This window comes from Tachysurus fulvidraco, chromosome 22 (assembly GCF_022655615.1).
Source record: "Tachysurus fulvidraco isolate hzauxx_2018 chromosome 22, HZAU_PFXX_2.0, whole genome shotgun sequence".
NCBI classification, from domain to species: Eukaryota; Metazoa; Chordata; class Actinopteri; order Siluriformes; family Bagridae; genus Tachysurus; species Tachysurus fulvidraco.
Window position 1 is genome coordinate 12,388,710 of NC_062539.1, and position 25,000 is coordinate 12,413,709.

Here is a 25,000-nt window from a genome sequence, read left to right on the forward strand (position 1 = left end):
TTTCTAACAGATTTTCATCTCCTGGTTCTGTAACAACAGCAGACTCCAACAGAAATCACCACATTTCCAAAGAAAACCATCAGACATCAGGGTGTGCTTTTTAAAGCACTGCTTAACATCTCCCTGGTCTGATGTTACTGGCAGAAAGAAGCTGCTTTTGATGAGAAATAAAAATATCCAGATTCATGTAGTGCAAAAAAAAGTGAAAGATGGAAGAAGGACAAGACGAAGTCTAGCATAATAATAACTGTAGGTTTATTTAAAGGCTCGAGGACAGCGACAGCATGGCGGCCCCGGTGTGCGGTGTGGAGTGTTGCTGTCTCAAAGGTCCAGGGTTCGAGTCTGAGCTCAGGACACTGCTGTGCTGTGAGCTCCACATGATCTTCCCGTGTCAGTCTGGGTTTCCTCCTGGTTCTCCAGTTTCCTCCCACTGTACAAAAACACACAGAGAGACAAACTGAGCTCAGTCACAGTGATCCCTCGTTTATCGTGGTTAATGGGGACCGGACCCCCCATGCGATAGGTGAAAATCCGTGAAGTAGGATTGGCCCACCTAGGAATTTCCGTATATACGTGTGTGTGGGTACCAGAATGTTTAAAATATGTATATTTATACTTTAGATATATTTTTACTTAAATTTATTTAATTATAAAACCTTAATATTATACATTCACTCACTCACATATATTTTACTTAAATCTATTTAATTATAAAACCTTAATATTGGAGAAGAACATGGTGAATGGTAGTTGCTGTCGTTGTTTTTTCTTTTGCTGCAAAATGCCCTTGTACAAGGACATAACCGCGTCAACACTGTTGCTAAACTCGACAGCTCGAACCATATTATTGTCGATGTCTTGTGCAAATCGTTGCATTGCCCTCGCCATGTTGCACAATTGTTTCAGGTTCTCCAGGGTAAGGCCACGCTCTTCAATTTCTTCGTCTTGCTCTTCTTCGCTTTCTTCTTCACTTGCAGACTTCATCATCTCAAGGAGGTCTTCATCTGTCAGTGGGTCTGAGTGGGCATCGATAAGGCCGTTGACATCTTCTTCCGTCATGTCGACGAATCCTTCATCCCTGATGATGCGGGCCACCTTCACCGCCTTCTCCACCGCCGAGTGATGAACTTCGTCAGGAGTGAAGCCTGCATATTCATGCACCACGTTAGGCCATAATTTCTTCCAGCAAGAATTTATGGTCTCAGTTTTCATGTCCTTCAATACTTGCTGAATATTAGTCAAGCATGATGCAATGTCATAGTTACGCCAGTACTTTTTCAAGGTGAAGCCTTCGTCGTCGTCATCAACTGCCGCGATGAGGCCTTCCATCATGAAACGAGTGTAGAGTGCCTTAAAGGCACGAATGACACCTTGATCCATCGGCTGAATTAGAGATGTGGTGTTAAGGGGCAGAAACTCGATCTGAACCCCATCATATTGCAGGTCTGTTGCATGGCCTCCTGCACAATCCATCAAGAGAAGGACCTTAAAAGGGAGGCCCTTCTGAGCCAGATACAGCTTCACCTGGGGAATGAAGCAATGGAGGAACCATTCAAGGGTCAGGGCTTTCGTTATCCAGGCCTTAGAGTTATGCATCCAATACACGGGGAGCAGAGCCTTATTTTTGTTTTTTAAGGCCCGTGGATTTTTGGCCTTATAAATAAGACCTGGCTTAAGCATAAAGCCTGCAGCATTGCCACACATGATGAGAGTGACACGGTCCTTGTGGGCCTTGAAGCCTGGCCTCTTCACTTCATCCTTGAAGAGGAATGTACGAGAAGGCATCCTCTTCCAAAAGAGGCCTGTCTCGTCCATGTTAAAAACTTGCTCAGGGAGGTAGCCGCCATCACTGATGAGCTTAGGAAACTCATGCTTTGCGTAACGACGAGCAGCATCGGTGAAAGCAGAGGCAGCCTCACCATACAAAGGCATGCTTTTGAGGCCGTACCTCTTTTGAAATTTATCGAACCAGCCTTTGCTGGCTGTAAAGCCTCGTCCTCGAGGAGGTGAATCACTCGTGGCAGAGCTAGTACTGGCTTGAAGTTCGTCAGGATCATCTTCAGCAGCTTCTTCAGCATCTCCTTTGTCGTCGTCATCGGGCAAGATTTGATCATAGAGGGTTTTGGCATTTGTCCTGATCATATTAGTGTCCAAACTCACGTTCTTTTTCCTGCAATCAGCAACCCACAAGGCTAATGCAGCTTCCATTTTCACAATTCTCTTATTACGCGGAGTTACCACACGTTTCGCTTCTTTATTGAAGCTTATTGCAGCAGTTTTGCGGATGTTAGCTTCGTCTTTTTTGATGTAGCGCACTGTAGATTCATTCATTCCATAATGGCGTGCCACCGCCGCATAACTTCTGCCCTGTTTTAACATATCTAAAAGTTTGACCTTTTCACTGATGGTCATCATCTTCCTCTTCCTCTTGGGCTCACTAGAGGAATCTTTCGCGGTGGCACGGCGCTTAGGAGGCATTGTAAGGGCTTAACGAAAAGTTCATTTCGAGCACATTACGCGAGACACACAGCGTGAACGAGAGCGGCGAGATACAACAAGGGAAGAAGCTGGGAGAGGATGCGATGATGCGCAGCCAATCAGCTCACAGGATACATCCACTCGTGCTCTCATTCGTCCATCTCGCGCCGGGAACCAATCATGTGCCTTGTCTGAGTGCCCGTGGGTATGTACAAAGCCTCTGAGAGAGTTTCTCCCTTCGTCAGGCATCCTGGGAAACCGTTTCTCTCGCGCATCACGATGAAACAACGCTGCTTTCCGCAACAAGGCTGTAGATATGGCGGAAGTGTTAGATTTTTATTTTTCGATGAATATTTTTGAAAAATCCGCGATGCACTGAGGCCGCGAAACTTGAACCGCGAAGTGGCGATGGATTACTGTATTTACTGCTATTCTGCAGCAGCACTGTGACTCTCAGCTCACTACCGTCAGAATATTATTATTAAACTCTATACTAATGAAATACCAAGTAAAATAATCCTAACAGGAACAAAACGTTACTCGAGAACAAGACAAGTATACAGTAAGAAGACGTCAACACCCCCCCCCCCCAACACCCCCTGCTCAGTAGATGTCATGTGACACGATGGAGTTAACAAATGGGTGGGAATTAGCCAAGAACAAATTGGGAGAAAATGGAGGACAAGACAAAAAAAAAAGTGTTGATTGTGATCCCCACTCCGACTTTCTACCAGAAGTGCTAATATAACTCTGTGTAGAATAAGTCAACCGTCCTGTACATTATTAAAGAAAACTTGTGAAGCTGATGAGGAATTTAAGCAGGGTTCAGCTCTAATAGCATTAATCTTCACTCTCAAACATCTGTGTAAGATCAGATCAGCTCTGGGCTCGATTTAACATCATCCAACAACAATCTTAGGCCTTCTCAGATTAGATCATAGTTCTGATTCAGAGAAAATGAGTTCACTGGATCAGCAGCACTGATTCTGATCAGAAGCTCACTCTGGACTGAACACCACTGGTGATCGAAAGAGAAACTCTAGAAGATCTGTCCTAGACTGGACTCGGTCCTGGTGAGATCAGAGCTGTCCTGCTTTTAGACAGAGCTCAAGGCCACAGAAGCTGACCTCATCTATTCGGATCTTGCCTGAGATCACAGCTCTGAGGTCTCAATCCATTTACCAATAACTCTTAACATTAATAGAGTGTGTGTGTTTGTGTGTGTGTGTGTGTGTGTTTTCAGGAGCTCCTGAAGGATCCTCTGTACATCGGACTGAGACATAAACGTGTCCGAGGCGAGGCTTATGATGAACTCCTGGATGAGTTTATGAAAGCTGTAACTGACAGGTAAAGAACGAAAGAAAGGAAGGAAGAAAGAGAGTGAGCAAGAGAGTGAGACTTCATCAGAAGTTCTCACATTATTCTGAATCAAATCCCAAAAACATATTAGACAGAATAAAGGATGATATGTTTGTGAAATAAGTGTATAATTCATCTATTGACATTTTCCATTCTGTCTATCCATCTCACTCAATGTCTCTCTCTGACTTCACCTAATTCACTTTGTATTGGGACATTCTCTCTGTCTCTCTCTCTTTCTCTCTCTCTCTCTGTCTCTCTCTCTTTCTCTCTCTATCGCTCTCTCTCTGTCTTCCTCTCTGTCTGTCTCTGTCTGTCTCTCTCTCTGTCTTTCTCGCTCCCTTTCTCTGTATTATTGCTGTAATGGATGTTATATGTGCATAGTTGAGCTGCTGCGTTGTAGGAATGCGGCATTTAGGTTTGTGTGTGTGTGTGTGTGTGTGTGTGTGTGTGTGTGTGTGTGTGTGTGTGTGTGTGTGTGTGTGTGTGTGTGTGTGTGTGTGTGTGTTAATGTCCTTCTCTGAAACCTCAGCATTTGATTACCCTCCAGTCCAGAAGCCATGACTCCATAATAACTAGGTTTGATATGAAATGATAAAGAACGGCTGCGTTTTTCCCTGGAAGAGACGAATTGGTGGAAAATAAAATGATTATTGGTTTTGGTGGATTAAGCCAATGAGTGATTACAGTGTTGTGAGTTTTAAAATAATGTCACATTTTTAAAGCATGAGATGAGAGACTACAAACTGCTAATCATCATCATACTGATGCAGTCAGGAGTAAGTGATTCTGTTCGGATTATTTAACGTGTTCAGGATTATTTATTAAAAACTCACATATGAACATGTAGATAACAGACACAAAGACACACATATGCGCACACACATACATGCAGACAAACACACACTTAGACCTTTTATTGATGAGATGTTTTCTCTTTGCACAGGTGTGTTATAGACTAAATAAAGGAAATGTGGGTCTGAGTGGAGGATATGTGGGCGTGTTTGAGTGGGGGGATGTGGGCGTGTCTTAGTGGAGGATATGTGGGCGTGTCTTAGTGGAGGAAATATGGGCGTGGAGGATATGTAGGTGTGTCTTAGTGGATGATATGTGGGCGTGTCTGAGTCGAGGATATGTGGGTGTGTCTTAGTGGATGATATGTGGGCGTGTCTGAGTCGAGGATATGTGGGTGTGTCTTAGTGGAGGAAATGTGGGCGTGTCTGAGTGGAGGGGAAATGTGGGCGTGTCTTAGTTAAGGAAATGTGGGCGTGTCTGTGTGGAGGAAATGTGGGCTTGTCTTATAATAATCATTTGTATTCATTCATAAGCAACTTTGGTCTTTCTAGAAGACACTTTTCTAAACTCAGACATGCCGATCTGTCTCAGACACTTAAGTGAATCTGTTATTCCATTCAGTGTGTGTGTGTGTGTGTGTGTGTGTGTGTGTACTCTTCCTGAGACGTAAAGACATCATAGAAACCCTATTATTAAAACTCCTGCACTGTTACAGAGCCCCCTGGTGGCGCAGAGTTTCTATTCTGTGTGTGTTTGTGTGTTCTCTGAAATTAAAAGTTCTGTTGTAAATCTTCTGATCTGCCAACCCTGATTATTATTCTACAGGATACAGCAATGAAACATCACTACTCTCTCTGTGTGTGTGTGTGTGTGTGTGTGTGTGTGTGTTCAGGTATGGGATGAACTGTTTGATCCAGTTTGAGGATTTCGCCAACGTCAATGCTTTCCGTCTTCTGCACAAATACCGCAACCAATATCTCACCTTTAATGATGATATACAAGGTACAGGAACACACACACAACACACACCCCCCTTTTACACACACACTTTCATTCACACACACCCATGTGCGTGTCTTGGTGCAGGTACAGCAGCAGTTGCAGTAGCCGGCCTTCTCGCTGCACTTCGCATTACTAAGAGCAGGATGTCAGATCATACCATTGTGTTTCAGGGAGCAGGGGAGGTCAGTGTGGCTGTGTTCTTGTTGTGACTGCTGAAGTTTAGATAAACAAACCTGTAACATCTATTTTAACTTGCTGTTGGATTTTTTTTTTATTTACAACATCACAAGGATGAGACTCAACAATTTATTTATAAAGAATGAAATATCTTTATTTCTGTTTAGAAGTGTGTGTGTTTGTGTGTGTGTTTTAGGCTGCAATGGGCATTGCTGAGCTCATTGTCATGGCTATGGAGAAAGAAGGGCTTCCACATGACGATTGTGTGAGGAAGATTTGGATGGTCGACTCGAAGGGTCTCATCGTTAAGGTGAAACATGTTAATGATCTATAATGTAACAGGAGATCAAATTCTTCACCAATGATGATTATCTGAGAATTTGTGTGTGTGTGTGTGTGTTTTGTGTATTAGGGTCGAGATAATTTGACTACAGAGAAGCAGAGGTTTGCTCATGAACACGCTCAGATGAAAAGTTTAGAGGATGTGGTTCAGGAGCTGAAGCCCACTGCTATCATCGGTAATGACATCACACTTTAATCACATCCTTCATTCTGTAATAGAGAGAGAGAGGATTATACAGCTGAGGAAAAAGTTTCAAGTCATGATGTTTTGTCATGGGTTTAGATTTCCTTTATTACCTCAAATGTGTTGTTATTATATGTATTATTATTATTATTATTATTATTATTATTATTATTATTATAATAAGGTAATCAGTTGGGTTTTATTTTTTCAAAAATCAAATCCTCAAAATAAGAAATGTTAGATAGATAGATAGATAGATAGATAGATAGATAGATAGATAGATAGATAGATGGCAATAAAAAGAAATGTATTCAAATTATTTGTTTGACAGTGTATGATACAAATATCATTACGAGAGAATTGTCTTTGTATTACCAATAAGTAAATTAATAGAGAGAAATTTAATTTGTACTGTTGTTGTAAAATGACTGTGTGAACATGACATCACTTCCTGTCCTGGTTATTAGGTGTGGCGGCTATAGCAGGAGCCTTTACAGAACGCATCATTAAAAACATGGCTGCCTTTAACCAGAGGCCGATTATCTTCGCTCTTAGTAACCCGACTAGTAAAGCGGAGTGTACAGCCGAGCAGTGCTACACACTCACACAGGTAACACTGCTGTGTGTGTGTGTGTGTGTGTGCGTGTGTACGTGTGTGCGTGTGCGTGTGTGTTTATCACAGTAGCATCCATTGTAATTGTTTCCACTATCAATTAATCATTGTTAACAATTAAATCTATTACATTGTTTACTTTAGTTGTGTATCATTGTGTGTGTGTTAGGGACGGGGCATATTTGCCAGTGGGAGCCCATTTGACCCCGTGACCCTTGCAGATGGGCGGATATTTTTCCCGGGTCAGGGTAATAACGCCTACGTGTTCCCAGGCGTGGCTCTCGGAGCGATAGCGTGCAGCATGTCTCACATCCCTGAACAGATATTTCTCATCACAGCTGAGGTGATCCATGTGTCTCTCTCTCTCTCTCTCTCTCTCTCCTAATGCTGATCATATAAAATAATTTTAGAACATTAGGTTAATTAATTAACTTATTAAATGATGGACTGATAGATAGGGAAATAAACTGAGATAAAGGGATAAAAAGAGTAATAAAGGATCTTCTCTTTGATCTTAATTTTTAGTTTAGTTTTTGAAATGAAATATTAGATTTTACCCAAAGTTACAGTGATCTCATCCTGTTTGTTTATTTTAAATAGATATTCATTTATTTCTCACAAACATTATGAAAAGCCTTCCAGAAACCGAAGTGTTATGTGTTTAAATGTTCAGACGATCGCTGAGCTGGTGACAGAGAAGGACCTCGCTGAAGGGAGACTTTATCCTCCTCTTACCTGTATTCACGATGTCTCCTTTAAAATAGCAGTGAGGGTGAGTGATCTTCCTGACATTACACTAATCACACCTGTGTGTGCCTGTGTGTGTATGTCTGTGTGTGCCCGTGTGTGTGTTTGTGCCCGTGTGTGTGTATGTCTGTGTGTGTGTGTGTGTGTACTAAAGAGAGCAAGAGATCAGCTTAGTGTTTGATATCAATTCTGTTTTTCCTCTGTGTGCGTGTGTAGACTGTAGAGTACGCCTACAAACACCAGATGGCGATGTTGCAGCCTGAACCAACTGATAAAGAGGCGTTAGTGCGCTCACATGTCTACAACACTGACTATGCCGACTTCACTACAGACTCATACCGCTGGCCAGAAGAGGCCATGAACATCCAGACCTGCAGACTCTGATCACTCCACACACACACACACACACACACACACACACACACACACACACACACACACACACACACACACACACGTTATTTATGCTCTGCAGTGTTTATACTTCTGTTCATTTTTATTATTCTTATTACTATTATTATTATAATTATTTTTGTTAGATCAGGAGGCACTATATGAGTTTCATTTTAGAAAATAAACACACCTTTTTTTTTAACAGAAGCACACACACACATATGCTCAGTCCTAGCAAGGTCATGATGAACACATCACAACAAACAGATCTGACGTCACGCACTTAACTACAGAGGTGTGTCAACTTCCCCCTGGTGAGAGATTTCACTAAATAAAGTTTAATCTAAAGTAGTAAAAAATGTCCTTTTTAAAACGGCGCTGTATGAATATAAAGATTGTTGTTCATGTGTAAAGCCGTGTGCTGTGTCTGAACTACACAACATTCACGCCTCAGTGTTTCATCTGTTCTAAAATCTCCACATAGAATATTTTATATTTAATATATATGTCGAGTATTTCATACAAATCCATGTAGATTTCCTCTGGATGATATTCCTCTAGCTGTGATTCTCACTAAGACAAGAGAGACTGACAGATAGACAGATCTGTCCTCTGAGTCTCACTCTCAGATATTTGCTTATACCTAGAGCTCTAAAAACCCAATTCTAATCTTTTTCATCGGTTACAGGATCAGAACAAATTCAATCAGATTTGTCTGATCTACTTTTTTTGCAGGAATGAGCACAATGCTGATGCTGGGTATCAGATCACCTCTAACTAGATGATCAGATCTTTCTCTCTATTTCTCTCTCTGTCTCTCCCTTTCTATTTCTCTCCCCATCTCACTCTCCCTCTCTCTCTTTCTCTCCCTATCTCCCTCTCTCTCTCTCTCTCTCTCTCTCTCCCCATCTCTCTCTCTCCATCTCTCTCCAAAAGACCTGCACATGTGATGAGAGACATCTGCTGCTCTCTGTGACCTTTATTGACCTTGTTTATGACTCGAACCCTGCATTAGTTCCAGCTCACAGGTTTGACCACATGATGCATTTCCCAGAAACGTCACTGACCCTGAAGTCCAGTCGAGTGTGAAAGCTCTTAGTTATTAAACTCTATACATCAAATATTACCTAATCAGTCGTACTTGCCTATGAAGTGTACACTACTCCACTGAGCTCCAGGAAGAGAGATCAGTCCAGCAGATGGCGGTCACTGCGAGATTTCTACTCAATATTCAGCAGAATGGAAATAAATGCAGACTTTAATGGTGTTATTCGTTATATATTATGGACTGTTATATATCCTGATCTATATTTTTAGATTTATAATTACAGAATATTATAATCACAGTTTAATGATTATAACATTTATAATTATCATTTCACCATTTAATTGAAAGAATCAGACTGCACAGTTTCAGAATGTGGGAGATAAACTACAATTAATTTATTAATACTGTAATTAATGAATACTTTATTTAACATCTAACATCATGTGATTGATGAAGGCTGGAATTTAACTGGAAGACCTTTTTTATTGTCATGCTTCTCCTTTGTACTTTAATATGACAAAACACACACACACACACACGTCTTTTTCATTTCTTTGTGTTTACTCTGAGATGAACAGACAGGAAATGATGGTGTGAAGGAGTGTGTGAGGAAATAAACAGGTCTGTGACTTGGGGGAAGAACCGGTACCAGAGAGAGTGAGACACAGAGAGAGTGAGACACAGAGTGTGAGACCCAGAAAGAGACATATATCTGACAGCTTGGCTTTTAATTAGAAAAGTGTCTCTCTGTGTCATTGCTCTGAAATCTAAATAACGTCTCATTTTCTTCTTTTTCTTCTCTTCCTTTAGAGTAAAGATGCAAAACTGGTTTGATTTGATGCCATAAACCACAAATGGTTTCTTATTGGACACAAACATCACACATAGAAGCTATTACATGTTCTAGATAGAGTCTAGCAGTCATTATTTTATCTGTGGAATAAAGAGATCTTAAGCTCTATAGGGTACTTTAATGGTTCAACATAAAAAGTCCCTGTTACTGTCCACTACATGATACACAGGACATACATTCATAAGCAGTTATTTGGATTATTTGGGTTTTTTTTTTTATTGCTCACATAGTGTGTATGTGTAAGAATTTTGATTTAAATGATTTGATCTCTTTACCACATGAAAAAAATTAAGAAATTTTTCAGTAAAAGAAACCAATCTGGTGCTGCTGGTTCACAGAGCTGAGAAAAGCCTCCTGGACAGAAGAGTCTTCTGTTCTCGGGTGTCCTGACAGTCATGTGTGAAGACATTATGATGATAAGTTAACGAAGGAGATTTGTGGGTTTTTGCACTGACAAGTTCTTCACATCAACCAAATTTGATCTGTTACAGAAATAAAACTGGTTTAGTTTTCTCTGATGTTAGCTGCAGCACATTTCCCACTCCCACAAACCTTTCACATGCTCTGGTAGTATGTGTGTGTATGTCTGTGTGTGTGTTGAATATTCAGCTCCAGATGGATCAACACATGCTGAAAATATGAGCTGATGTATAACACGCCTTTTTACGTCTGACCCCAATCTATCACTGCGTACAAACATCGCTGTCCCTCCGTCCTGCTCATGGCTCCACACGTTACACACACACACACACACACACACACACACACACACACACACACACACACACACACACACACACACACACACACACACACACACACACACACACAGAGAGAGAGATCAGTCCTACAGCCACTTGCAATAAAAATAACCACAAACACACAAGTATGAGAAGGAAGCTCTCTTTAAGATGTAGTTAAAGTCTGAATGGAAGAAATATTTCAAATGTGGCACATTGATTGTGTGTTTGTGTAAGTGAGTGTGTGTGTAGACAGAGGTGTAATTGTGTAGACAGAGGTGTAATTGTGGAGGTTTCTAAATCGTGCCCAACACAACGGTTCACACATCTCTCTGTTCCAGCTCAGATTTAGATTTAATTCTGAACACTTTGCGGAGTGTACATGTTTTCATGTGTGTTTTAAAACAAGGCTGTTAACAGCAGCATATAAAGTGTATTTTAATGGTTAAAATGTGTGAAGATTACAATTCTTTTATAAAAACCTGCACTTTCCATATGTTTGATTCTAGTTGATTATAAAGGCTCAGTGTCAGGAAGATTTTTCAGCAGGTTTAGAGGACATTCTGCAGCCTCTCGTCTTGTCTCCATGAAAAGAATCGATTTAATACTGATTTAATGTCCAGTGCACATTTGCACACTTGCATGCAGAAACACAACATTAACATGCATGTGTCTGAAACAATAACCTCCGTCATTGTCTCTCTATTCTTCATTAATGCTGTAATTCTGCCAAGTTTGGTGAACATCAAAGCGCTGATTCATTTTCTTTTAAAATAAAATCATTCCTCTCTTTAACACAGTGCTGATTCCCCCCCCCCCCCCACACACACACAGAGTGAATATTATACACTGCTGGATGAGTCTGAAAGATGAAGAGTGTGTATCATGTGGTTCAGACAAGAGGTTTCTTTACTACCTTTACTAGGTCAGACAGGAAGTGCACACTTCTCTCTGATCTGGTCACCAGAATGAGAGGAGTGTGTTGTCTAATGAAATGGCCCATGACAGAAAGAAGTGTAAATTTTGGGTTTAGAGTTGGGGATAAGAGTCAGGAAATAGGGGTTAGAATCAGGGTTAGGAGTTAGAGGCTAGAGTTGGGGTTAGGGTTAAGTGTTAGGAGGTAGGGTTAGGAGTAAGGGTTTAGAGTTAGGAGTTAGGAGTTAGGAATTGGAGTTAGCATTGTTTATTTGGTCTACTCACTTCTGTCACATTAAAGGTCCCATTGAACCCTCCTGAGATCAAGTCTCTCTCATCCAAAAGAAGCTGTTTACAAATTCAACTCAATTCAGTTTTATTCGAAACAGACTTTTAAAAATGGACATTGTTTTAAAACAGCTTTACAGGAATATAAATATCCTGAGTAAAAATGACAAAATCCCACTCTTTGGTATTATAAATCTTTATAAACACCAGTGAGGGGGATTATAAATCATTATAAACACTGAAAGTGGGATTATAAATCTTTATAAACACCAGTGAGGGGGATTACAAATCATAATAAACACTGAGAGTGGGATTATAAATCATAATAAACACTGAGAGGTGGATTATAATGCATTATAAACAATGAGAGGTGGATTATAATGCATTATAAACAATGAGAGTGGGATTATAAATCATTATAAACACTGAGAGTGGGATTGTAAATCATTATAAACACCAAAGAGTGGGATTATAAATTATTATAAATACCAGAGAGTGGGATTATAAATCATTCTAAACATTGAGAATGTGATTATAAATAATTATAAACACTGGGATTGATATTATAAATAACTATAAACATTGGGAGTGGGATCATAAATCATTATAAACACTAGAGAGTGGGATCATAAATCATTATAAAAACTGGGTGTGATATTATAAATCATTATAAACACTGATTGTGGAATTATAAATAATTATAAACACCAGAGATTGGGATTATAAATAATTATAAACACTGAGTGTGGAATTATTTATAATTATAATTAGAGCTATACAAATAAACTTGAATTGAATTGAATTGAATTATAAATAATTATAAACACCGGAGAGTGGGATTATAAATCATTATAAACACTGAGAGTGGGATTCTAAATCATTTTAAACCCTGGGAGTGGGATTATAAATAATTATAAACACCGGAGAGTGGGATTATAAATCATTATAAACACTGAGAGTGGGATTCTAAATCATTTTAAACCCTGGGAGTGGGATTATAAATAATTATAAATACTGAGAGTGGGATTATAAATCATTATAAAAACCAGAGAGTGGGATTATAAATCATTATAAATACTGAGAGTGGGATTATAAATCATTATAAACACTGGAGAGTGGGGTTATAAATAATTATAAACACTGATTGTGGGATTATAAATAATTATAAATGCCGGAGATTGGGATTATAAATAATTATAAGCACTGAGAGTGTGATTATAAATAATTATAAGCACTGAGAGTGAGATTATAAATCATTATAAATACCAGAGTATTGGATTATAAATAATTATAAACACCAGAGAGTGGGATTATAAATAATCATAAACACTGAGTGTGGTATTATACATCATTATAAACACCGGAGAGTGGGATTATAAATAATTATAAATACCAGAGTGTGGGATTATAAATCATTATAAACACTGGGAGTGGGATTATAAATCATTATAAATTCCAGAGAGTAGGAATATAAATCATTATAAATACTGAGAGTGGGATTATAAATCATTATAAACACTGAGAGTGGGATTGTAAATCATTATAAACACCAGAGAGTGGGATTATAAATCATAATAAATACCAGAGTGTGGGATTATAAATCATTATAAACATTGGGAGTGGGATCATAAATCATCATAAACACCAAAGAATGGGATTATTAATCATTATAAACACTGAGAGTGGGGTTATAAATAATTATAAACATTGGGAGTGGGATCATAAATCATCATAAACACCAAAGAGTGGGATTATAAATCATTATAAACACTGAGAGTGGGATTATAAATCATTCCAAACACTGGGAGTGAGATTACAAATCATTATAAACAGTGAGAGTGGGATTATAAATCATTATAACACTGTGTCACGTGTCTGCCCCGTCTTTGTTTACTCCTCCCCGTCTCTACACACCTGTTCCCTATTGTTAATTATATCTATTTAACCGTGCCGCGTTGCCGATGGCAGGGCGGAATCATCGTCAGTCTATTCGTCAGTGTATCGTTTAGTTTTCGTCTTTGTTCCTGTTTTTATATATTTAAAAAATTATAACTCTGTTCATTTGAAGCTATCCTGTATCTAAGTCTGTCTTCCTCCTCCCGGTTGTGACACACTAGGAGTGGGGTTATATATCATTATAAATACTGACAGTGGGATTATAAATCATTTTAAACACTGAGAGTGGGATTATAAATTATTACAAACACCGGGAGTGAGATTACAAATCTTTATAAATGCTGAGAGTGGGATTTTAAATTTTTACATACACTGAGAATGGAAAAGAATGTACTTTCTATATAGTGAAGTGGGGTTGTGTAAGCAGGAGCTTTTGAGCAATATTTAAATATGAGCATTATCCTGATTTTTGGATTTATTAAATCCATTTAGAGCTAATAACCCAGTCACAAAACTGACCGCAATACCATTTCAAAGCTAGCACCAGGGCCTTCAAGTGGTCCGGTACCATGAATCTCAAGGTCATTCACCAGAATTCATGGGCCATCCTCAACAATGAGCACCACCAAGTAATGAGACTCCAACCAGATGTAGGGCATTAGAATGGAGTGAAGGTAATTGAATCATTTGATGAATCATTCAAGTTTATGTTATTCCTCTATACAACTTAATAATGGAGCACAATTTAATTTCCACAGGATCATGGAGCAGCACAAGACAGATACACTTGACTCTAGGTGTGTCATGTATGAAAGTAATTTGAATCAGATGCAAACTTAAGCTTAAGAACCATTTCTAATTCTAAATGAATGTGAATTTTGGTGTTGTTTACAAATATGAACGGAGTCAATCTAGGGGTTGTTTATGAAAGTAAGTGAATCAGGCTGAAAGCTGAGCTGATTACAAATGTAAATGAATCCTGATAAAGTGTCATTAATAACGATATTTGTAATACGTATTGTGGTATATCACATAGCTGATAATCAGCACCTGCTACTGAACCCTGTCATGTAGCAGAACCTGCTGTATGTGAATTAACATAGCGCATCAAATCCTCTCCAATACACACACACACGCACACAGAGAGGTAGAGCACATGTGATCGGCCTCTTGACCTCCAAATGAATGGCCCCCAGAACCGGTTCCTGCTCTGCATTAACATCTAAATGAGCCACAATAAAGGTTACAGCTTGTTATTTGATGTTTCGGTGCAAATACACATCAAAGTAGCGCCTCTTGCATCTTCATCTCCATCTTCATCTCCATCTTCATCTCCATCCCTTCTGTTTCTGTGTTCATGTACATGTTGGACTAAACACACAGTATTGTATGTTTCAATTCTGTTGTGTTGTCCTGTGTGTGTGTGTGTGTGTGTGTGTGTGTGTGTGTGTGTGTGTGTGTGTGTGTGTGTGTGTGTGTGTGTGACAGAAAGGTTTAAACAAAAGAAGAGCACATTTCTGACTGATCTATAAATACAAAGCTCATTATCCACTGTACACACAATAAAGCTGAGTAAAGCATGCTCTCTCTCTCTCTCTCGATCTCTCTCTCTCTCTCTCTCTCTTTCTCTTACCCACATGGTTTAATGAAAAATGAAAAACATCTGAATGTCATTACAGTAACAGTGATATGATAGGGTGGAAGAAGTAGGTTAAGAGGTAGAAGTGTGTAAGTGTGTGTGTGTGTGTGTGTGTGTGTGTGTGTGTGTGTGTGTGTGTGTGTGTTTGTGTGTGTGTGTGTGAGAGAGAGAGAGAGAGAGAGAGAGAGAATGGCTATGTGGAGGCTCTAGGAAGGTTCTATGAAGGCTCTGTGGAGGCTCTATGAAGGCTCTCAGAGTACAATTTGCAAACATAAAAATGATCAAAGGATTTTTAATAATTGTGTTTTAATAAATAATAAATAATAACATATTTCTGCAGAGGCTTCTGTGAAGCAGACATGAAGGATGGCCCTGACATGTTCCTCATTAGAGCAGAGTCTTCTGCTAATTAATAATTATCTTTGAGATTTAATAATGCAGTGTGTCTGTTGGCCTTTTCAAAGCCGGTGTCATGTTCAATCACGTCGCTGTGACTCGTCCCCTCTAGGTCCATTTTTTAGAGATAATTGGCTCTTTATACAAGGCAAGGTGATTAGACTTGACATTTTGGGTGGAGTTTAATGTTTTTAAATACAGAGAGAGAAGGAACACACTCAGAACCACATGAGTGAGCAGGAGGTCTGAAAATTGTAGTTAATTATCCAGAGTGTGTGAAGGTGTGAAGATGATCTCAAATCACTCGCTTTTAAACGAGTGTAATGGTGCTTTGACCTGAATTCGCCTGAGGAAGTGTTTGTAGGCTATTAACATAACAACAGAGCTACTCAGGATTCCCTCGTTTCACTTTTACCTTGTACCTCACCGGCGAAATTAATTAATGAGGTCAATTCTTTAATTCAGTTTATTTATTATAACTAATGCATTCATTTTAAATGATATTTTACATAGAACTCACTAAACAAAATACATTTGCTTCTTCTCTCCAATTTTGAAAGACAGGTAAGACTACAAACATGGCTGACAGAACCACAGACTACACAGAGCCTACAGACATGGCATCCATGGACTACAACATCTGAACTGACCTGAACTCACACTTCACCATGCTGTAATTCCACACACCTGAACTGCATCACTCTCCTCTCACACTGCCACTTTAAACAGCTTCACTTCCTCAAGCTGACACAACTGACCGTGTAGAAACATACATGATTTAGCCCACAAACTCAATAAAACATTTTTATGAAGTTAAGGTTGAATAATTTTATTGTTGCTTTGAACTAAAACAGGAAATAGATACATTTTCTGGTAAATATTTTTTTTTCAATAAAATAATTGACAGGTTTTAATGTTAATTAAGGTGTTAAATTCTGTCATTTCACCACACAATCTCCAGACCTTCAGTTTTTCTTTCATCTTTTCATGGAAGTCTGCACACACAGACTTGAGATACCTCGGATGGTCCACAGACTGCTATCTGGTTAAGGAGTGAAACTCTGGAACTCTGTTTTCATATAGAGTTAATGAAATCTCCTTAAATTTTACTGTGATGTGAACGACACAACTGATTTGTTCAGAGTCATTTCACTCACAAATGAAATCTGAAATGATGAAAGAAAAGAAATAGAAATGAACAGTTTGACATATATTTATTGTTTTAAAGCAAAAATATGGTTTTGAACATTTCATCTTCCTAGAATTTTATATAACAATTAAAAACAAAGTGTGAATATAGACTGTAGAATGAAATCTCTGCTGTCCTGCTCCTGCTTTTGTCCTGGTTAGTTTCATCCCTTGTGTCTCTATCTCTCAGTCTTATAACCTCTTTCCCTTGACCCAGAAGCACAGCCTGAGTGCCCCAGGGTGCAGTTTATCAATTAAAGTGCTTGCGGTTTCCCCTCAAGGGTGTCGCGACTACAGGTCCAAATATTTACATTAGGACACATCAACCTGATGGGACCCTGAGACCCAGAGGGACCCTGAGAGACCATTAGTACATCTAAATGTCCAGAAAGAATGTGGAGCAGACAGGTACTTTACAGGAGCAACGACCCGGAACCACCGCATTACACAAAGCACACTTCCCCTAGTGCACTACTCACACTCATGAATTACACCCTGCTCATACATGAACACTGAGACAACTGTTTATTTAATCCTGTGTGTGTGTGTGTGTGTGTGTGTGTGTGTGTGTGTGTGTGTGTGTGTGTGTGTGTGTGTGTGTGTGTGTGAGAATAGTGTGTTCTTTTTGTCCATGAGCTATATGAATGAAAAAACACGCATAATGTCAGATGTTAGTTGATAAAAGTGCTGGAACAAGCAAAACAATAAAACATAACAACTGAGAACCAGTGTGAAGTTGGCCCCCCACCCAATGCAAAACGTCAGCAGTTTGTGCTGGTTTGTGCTGAAAAAAATTTCGTTTGTGCTGCTTTGGTTTTTTTAGATATTAAAAAAAACATTACAGGTAAATCTAGGTCACTCAGCCCCAATACCTGCCCAAATTTACCCAAAATAGTCTCGTTCGTTTGTGCTTCGTTTGTGCTTCGTTTGTGCTGCTAAAAGTTTCCTTTGTGCTGTTTCGGTTTATTAAATATTAAACATTTTATTAGGTGGTCATTCTAAGGTCACTCAGACAAGTCAAGGCAAGATCCATACGGCAAACCAAATCACATTAAACAGTCGCATTCACTAAACTGATATCTATTTACTGTGCGCTTTCAGCTTTTACAGACACAGCGATGTGTGGAATGTAACAAACTCCAAGCTAAGTGTTTTTACTTGGTACTCTGTGTTCTTATGTGAATAACAGTAGTACACTGTGTGCACAATTATTAGGCAAGTTGTATTTTTGAGGATTACTTTTGTTATTGTACAACTACAGTGCACTTGGTCAATCCAAAATGTTAACAAACCCTCAAACCTGAACATTTAAGTAGTAAAAGTGAAGTTTTGACTTTCTTAAGAGAATATCTATATGTACACTGTTATTCGGCAACTATTAGTGTGCAGAATTATGCAACTAAATGAAAAACAAAGATTTTCCTGTCTCACTTGTTTATTTTCACCTGTTAAAGCGAGAATAATAAAGAAACTCAAAATTTACAAATAAACATTTCTGAAATTTAAAAGAAAAAAACCCTCAGTGACCAATATAGCCATCCTTCTTTTCGATAACAGTCACAAGACTTCTATTCACGGAGTCAGTCAGTTTCTTGATCTGGTCAGAATCAACTTTTGGTGCAGCCACAACCAAAGCCTCCCAGACACTGTTCAGAGAGGTGTACTGTTTACCTTCACTGTAAATCTCCTGCTTAAGAAGGGTCCAAAAGTTCTCAATAGGGTTTAAGTCAGGTGAAGAAGGTGGCCATGTTATTAGTTTTTCGTTTTTAAGGTATTTACTGGCCTGCCACGTGATGGAGCGTTGTCTTGCATAAAAATCAGTCTTCTTGAAAGATGCAGACTTTTTCCTGTACCACTGCTTGAAGAAAGTGCTTTCTAAAAATTGGCAGTAGGTCTGAGAGTTGATTCTGAGTCCATTTTCAACCAAAAAGGTTCAACTAGCTCATCTTTAATAATACCTGCCCGTACCAGTACCCCACCTCCATCTTGCTGCCATCTGAGTCGAGGTGGAGCTCTGTGTCCGTTAGTGATCCAACCACTATTTTGCTGACGTTTTGCATTGGGTGGGGGGCCAACTTCACGCTGGTAAACTGAGAGAAGGAGAGAGGGAAGAGAGAGTCACTGAGAGAAGGAGAGAGGGACGGAGAGGTCACTGAGAGAAGGAGAGAGGGACGGAGAGAGTCACTGAGAGAAGGAGAGAGGGACGGAGAGAGTCACTGCGAGAAGGAGAGAGGGACAGAGAGAGTCACTGCGAGAAGGGGAGAACTGAGCGAGACACTAATAGAAAGAGAGAGGGAAGTAGAGAGATGCTGAGAGAAGGAGAGAGGGAAGGAGAGACACTGAGAAAGGGAGAGAGGGATAGAGAGAAACACTGAGAGAAGGAGAGAGGGAGAGAGAGACACTGAGAGAGGGAGAGAGGGATGGAGAAAGACACTAAGCAAAGGAGAGAGAGATGGAGAGAGATACTAAGAGAAGGAGAGATGGATGACAGAGACACTATGAGACAGAGAGAGGGATATAGAGACACTAAAAGAAAGAAAGAGGGATGGAGAAAGATGCTGAGAGAAAAGAGAGAGGGAAGGTGAGAGACACTAAGAGAAGGAGAGAGGGATGGAGAGATGCTGAGAGAAAAGATAGAGGGAAGGAGAGAGACACTAAGAGAAGGAGAAAGGGATGGAGAGAGACACTAAAAGAAGGAAAGAGGGATGGAGAGAGACACTAAGAGAAGGAGAGAGGGAAGGAGAGAGACACCAAGAGAAGGAGAGAGGGATGGAGAGAGACACTATAAGAAGGAGAGAGGGAAGGAGAGAGACACTAAAAGAAGGAGAGAGGGATGGAGAGAGACACTAAGAGAAGGAGAGAGGGAAGGAGAGAGACACTAAGAGAAGGAGAAAGGGATGGAGAGAGACACCAAGAGAAGGAGAGAGGGATGGAGAGAGACACTAAGAGAAGGAGAGAGGGAAGGAGAGAGACACTAAGAGAAGGAGAGAGGGATGGAGAGAGACACTAAGAGAAGGAGAGAGGGAAGGAGAGAGACACTAAAAGAAGGAGAGAGGGAAGGAGAGAGACACTAAGAGAAGGAGAGAGGGATGGAGAGAGACACTAAGAGAAGGAGAGAGGGATGGAGAGAGACACTAAAAGAAGGAGAGAGGGAAGGAGAGAGACACTAAGAGAAGGAGAGAGGGAAGGAGAGAGACACTAAGAGAAGGAGAGAGGGAAGGAGAGAGACACCAGGAGAAGGAGAGAGGGAAGGAGAGAGACACTAAGAGAAGGAGAGAGGGAAGGAGAGAGACACCAGGAGAAGGAAAGAGGGATGGAGAGAGACACTAAGAGAAGGAGAGAGGGAAGGAGAGAGACACTAAGAGAAGGAGAGAGGGAAGGAGAGAGACACCAGGAGAAGGAGAGAGGGAAGGAGAGAGACACTAAGAGAAGGAGAGAGGGAAGGAGAGAGACACCAGGAGAAGGAGAGAGGGAAGGAGAGAGACACCAGGAGAAGGAGAGAGGGAAGGAGAGAGACACTAAGAGAAGGAGAGAGGGAAGGAGAGAGACACCAGGAGAAGGAGAGAGGGAAGGAGAGAGACACTAAGAGAAGGAGAGAGGGAAGGAGAGAGACACCAGGAGAAGGAGAGAGGGAAGGAGAGAGACACCAGGAGAAGGAGAGAGGGAAGGAGAGAGACACTAAGAGAAGGAGAGAGGGAAGGAGAGAGACACCAGGAGAAGGAGAGAGGGAAGGAGAGAGACACTAAGAGAAGGAGAGAGGGAAGGAGAGAGACACCAGGAGAAGGAGAGAGGGAAGGAGAGAGACACCAGGAGAAGGAGAGAGGGAAGGAGAGAGACACTAAGAGAAGGAGAGAGGGAAGGAGAGAGACACCAGGAGAAGGAGAGAGGGAAGGAGAGAGACACCAGGAGAAGGAGAGAGGGATGGAGAGAGACACTTGATTCTATTTTGCTTTATGTTGTTTGTATGTTTTTGAACCTTGTCGGTTCTGACGCAAATATATTCTGATGTTTTTCTTTGACACTTTTTGTTTTTTTAATTGACTAAAGACACAAAATAAATAAAGACAAGGTTACAAAAGTCCTTCAAGAAAAAGATAAGTAACAAACAATAACAGAAAAATGTTAGTCTGAAGTTTCTATTCAATTCTTTAATTATGCTGAAAATCCTTATCCACTCCCTCTCAACCATAGCCCCTCCCACTCAACATTAGCCCTCCCCTTTGTCCATAGCCCCTCCCTCTAATTCCTAGTCCCTCCCTCTTAATTTCCTTCCCCATTTAATTTTCATCAATCTCACTTTTAAATGTATTGTATGTACAATTCATGCAGGATCAGATGTGTGTGTGTGTGTGTGTGTGTGTGTGTGTGTGTGTGTGTGTGTGTGTGTGTGTGTGTGTGTGTGTGTGTGTGTGTGTGTGTGAAATAATAGACAAACCCAGTCTTTCTCCACATGTCAGTTCAGTTGGGTTTCTGTCCCTGTAGTTATTTCTCCTGCTCGGTTTATAGGAGAGAAAATACAGCGGAATGTTTCTGAGTAAAACGTCTGACACGACAGATTCAGAGCAAAATCCCACAGGAATTATTCCTTCACACACCTGCATGAGGAGAACTAATCGCATCTGAACAGGACTTTATGTGCTCCTCTGAGATGCAGAAAGCATGCAGTGTGTCTCTTATAAAATGTGACCCAGCCTGGAGCTGTATAACATGAACTTGTGTTGTTTATTTCCCAGAGAGCTTTATTCTCCCGTGTCTCCCATGTTCAGCATATTGTGAATGTTCTGCGGCTCAGGGCTGATTCGATCACGGCTTATTTCCTAAATATGTTCTGGCACCAAGCGCACTAATGTACACGCTGATGTAAACAAGCGCAGCGAGTCAGAGGGCCGTAAAGCCCGACTCGTGTTACCTGGAGGGACGAGCCCAATGCTTTATTATCCTGCTGCATGTTAGGACACGACTCCAAGCTCCGGCTCAAATCCCTCAACATCCTGCACTTCAGAAATTTCCCAAATGAGGCAGAATTTCCTTGTTATGATAATAAAGCTAGTTTTCCCTCGAGCACTAAATCATAACCCAGAGTGAGAGCGTGCACTCTATAACCAGCGCCACAACCTGCGCTTCAGCACAGTAATTGGGATTTTTATTTGATTTGAGCAAGTCATGAGGCCCTCTCTCCTTCAAGTGATGAGGCAGAGTCACAGCGATGAGGCAGAGTCACCGCGATGGGGCAGAGTCGCCGCCTCAACTCTTGCATTAAAATAATTCAGCATCATGAGATGTTTAATTAATACAGCGAGCAGTGACACACACTGTATTTAAAGCTGCTCATCTTCTCATGTTTTTTTTTATTGATGAAGAAATGAAATAACATTCTTATACACAGCACATGAGGAGGTTGTTAGAAAATAGCAATAAACATTTTATTATATTATTATGAGACTAAAGCTATGGAATATATTACAGCATAATAGATATTAAATATTTTAGAGTTCACATATCATCATGGATCATATTAATAATTTATTTAATTTAAAACAATACTCAATATGCGGACCATTACAAAATGCAAATCACAAAAATATCAATGAAAATATGAAACTATTTGTGAATCGAGTGTAATGTAAATAATATTGGAACATTTTGATATGAGTCTGAAGAGATAAATGATAAACGTTCTTGGTTGTTATAAAAACTGGACATTAAGTCAGAAAAAAGACGATACAAAAGAATAAGAACTTTTTATAAAATAAAGCAATAAAGAAAGAACAAAATATTAGTATACAGGAATGAACAGATGAGCAGCTAATAGGATAAATAATGTAGAATGTGTGTGTGTGTGTGTGTGTGTGTGTGTGTGTGTGTGTGTGTGTGTGTGTGTGTGTGTGTGTATGTTTGTGTGTGGGTATGTGTGTGTGTATATGAATGTATGTGTATGTGCTTGTGTATGCATGTGTGTGTGTGTGTGTGTGTGTGTGTGTGTGTGTGTGTGTGTATGTGTGTGTACAGTGTTTGTGTATATATGTGTGTGTGTGTGTGTGTGTGTGTGTGTGTGTGTGTGTGTGTGTATGTGTGTGTGTGTGTGTGTGTGTTGTTCCTGCACATCTTCATCACTCGTCTGTGTTTCATTATTCCATCGTTCCCTCTCTGTGCAGTAATGAGCGCTCTGAGCGACACACTCGTCCACTCGGCCGCTCTCTCGCTCTGATTTTCATAATAAACCCACAGCGAGTTTATTCTCCTGTAAAAACACGTCACAAAAGATCTGAGCAAAAAATCTCCATCTTTGTGCTCGTTAAAGTTACACATGTGAAGCCAGAGAGCTAAGCCGACTCGTTATAGAGTCATTAATCCCAAGTTTATAAACGACCCTTAGAGTGAAAAAAGATTGTATTATTATTTTTGTTGTTGTTGTTGTTGTTTTGTTCTTATTATGATTATAATAATGACAATAATAATAATAATAATAATAATAATTATTATTATTATTATTATTATTATTATTATTATTATTATTATTATTATTATTATTAAACTCATTGTTAGTGGATCAGCTGAAACATGTTTGCTTGGTGTGTGATGGTAATTAATTCAGCTAACAAATCATAACGTTTACAGCAGCCAATTTGGCAAGCTCCGCCTTCAGACTTAAGGCCGCACCCACATTGTCATGTCAGAGATACTGTGTGTGTGTGTGTGTGTGTGTGTGTGTGTGTGTGTGTGTGTGTGTGTGTGTGTGTGTGTGTGTGTGTGTGTGTGTGTGTGTGTGTGTGTGTGTGTTGAGGCCCAAAAACAGGTGCAGATTTTTGCCTCAGGCTTTGATATGTGGCACACACACACACACACACACACACACACACACACACACACACACACACACACACACACACACACACACACACACACACACACATTTTATTTACCACACTTCATTGTCATTAGTTGTCTGTCTGATAGGGTCACAGCAGAGAAACTGCTAAAGAACAAAAAGGAGTAAACAGGAAGAAAATGTCTGAAATCATTTCTTCATCCAGATGCAAGCTGAACAGAACCGAACAGAACTGAACTGTCTGCTCTGTGACATTGTGACCAATTCTACCCACAGTTCCGTGCCAGTCCACTCTCTGTGTGTTTAACTGCTTTGGATCACAGCGCTATATTCTATAATGACTGTCATGTAACTTCAGTGTGTAGAATATTGTCCTGTCTTACAGATGATCAGAACTAATTAAAGTAACACAATCTGGAATGATTTTGAAATGTGTTATTGAGCCCTTTCCTCTGTTTGTATTGGATAAAAATCCATCAATAATTGGTGGTGATATTGTGCTTAATATCTGATTAAATCAAAACATCAGTGAGATGTTTGTATTCAGTCGTACGAGTGCTTTGTTTTCTTGTTTATTATGTGTGTCTGTGTGTGTGTGAGAGAGACAGTAGTGTATAGAAGGTGAACACTCTGGGTGAAAGGTGTAATATTGTGTAACGTCCTCGTCTCCATGCGTCTGATTGAGTGTAGAGTCTGATGTCATTACAGCCGGAGCTCAGCTTTATTCTCTCCACAATTACTCCTGGACCTGTAATTTCATCAATGGCTCTCGTTTTTGTGCGAGCGGCCGCACGGTCTGCACACTTTCTCATGCAGCTTGGATTGAAATTCACCTTCTATTGATTTGTATGGAGATGGTGGGCACACACACACAATGGGATAGAATGTGTGAGCATATGTATGAGCATGGGTGAACATTTGGAGTGTAAAATTGTTGATTTGTATCGGTGTGTATGAGTGTGTGTGTGTGTGTGTGTGTGTGTGTGTGTGTGTGTGTGTGTGTGTGTGTGTGTGTGTGGAACATGTGGCACTGTTCTCAGAGGAACCGCAGGTCTGTAATGAGCACTCGGATGCGGACAGCAGCTGGTAAAACTCCATCTCTCTGTGGCCTTTATACA

General features: G+C 40.1%; 2 protein-coding genes and 1 long non-coding RNA gene across 4 annotated transcripts in view; 2 read left to right on the top strand and 1 right to left on the bottom strand.

The window, feature by feature from the left end:
• me1 (malic enzyme 1, NADP(+)-dependent, cytosolic) overlaps positions 1-11,526 on the top strand; it is a 40,909-nt gene extending 29,383 nt beyond the window's left edge. Inside the window, exons 6-15 of one of the 2 annotated variants that reach the window (XM_047806692.1) lie at positions 3,722-3,825; positions 5,525-5,634; positions 5,719-5,816; positions 6,008-6,121; positions 6,224-6,329; positions 6,805-6,947; positions 7,120-7,293; positions 7,624-7,722; positions 7,914-8,087; positions 8,132-11,526. In XM_047806692.1, coding sequence (XP_047662648.1) covers positions 3,722-3,825; positions 5,525-5,634; positions 5,719-5,816; positions 6,008-6,121; positions 6,224-6,329; positions 6,805-6,947; positions 7,120-7,293; positions 7,624-7,722; positions 7,914-8,081 — 1,116 coding nt within the window. In that variant the 3' untranslated portion in view covers positions 8,082-8,087; positions 8,132-11,526. Of the gene's footprint in view, positions 1-3,721; positions 3,826-5,524; positions 5,635-5,718; positions 5,817-6,007; positions 6,122-6,223; positions 6,330-6,804; positions 6,948-7,119; positions 7,294-7,623; positions 7,723-7,913 lie in introns of both variants that reach the window. The other variant, XM_027142884.2, reaches the window with a different exon arrangement.
• Positions 239-3,024, bottom strand: LOC113640401 (tigger transposable element-derived protein 1). The gene is made up of 2 exons (XM_027142883.2): positions 718-3,024; positions 239-430 (listed from the first exon to the last, which is right to left on the bottom strand). Exons 1-2 carry the CDS (start codon positions 2,476-2,478, stop codon positions 392-394), a joined length of 1,800 nt encoding a protein of 599 aa, XP_026998684.2. The 5' UTR covers positions 2,479-3,024; the 3' UTR covers positions 239-391.
• A 4,423-nt stretch (positions 11,527-15,949) lies between the features above and the next one.
• LOC125139970 lies at positions 15,950-16,682 on the top strand. The gene is made up of 2 exons (XR_007139154.1): positions 15,950-16,312; positions 16,430-16,682. It is a non-coding gene; the product is annotated as an uncharacterized LOC125139970 (long non-coding RNA).
• The last annotated feature ends 8,318 nt before the right edge of the window (positions 16,683-25,000 follow it).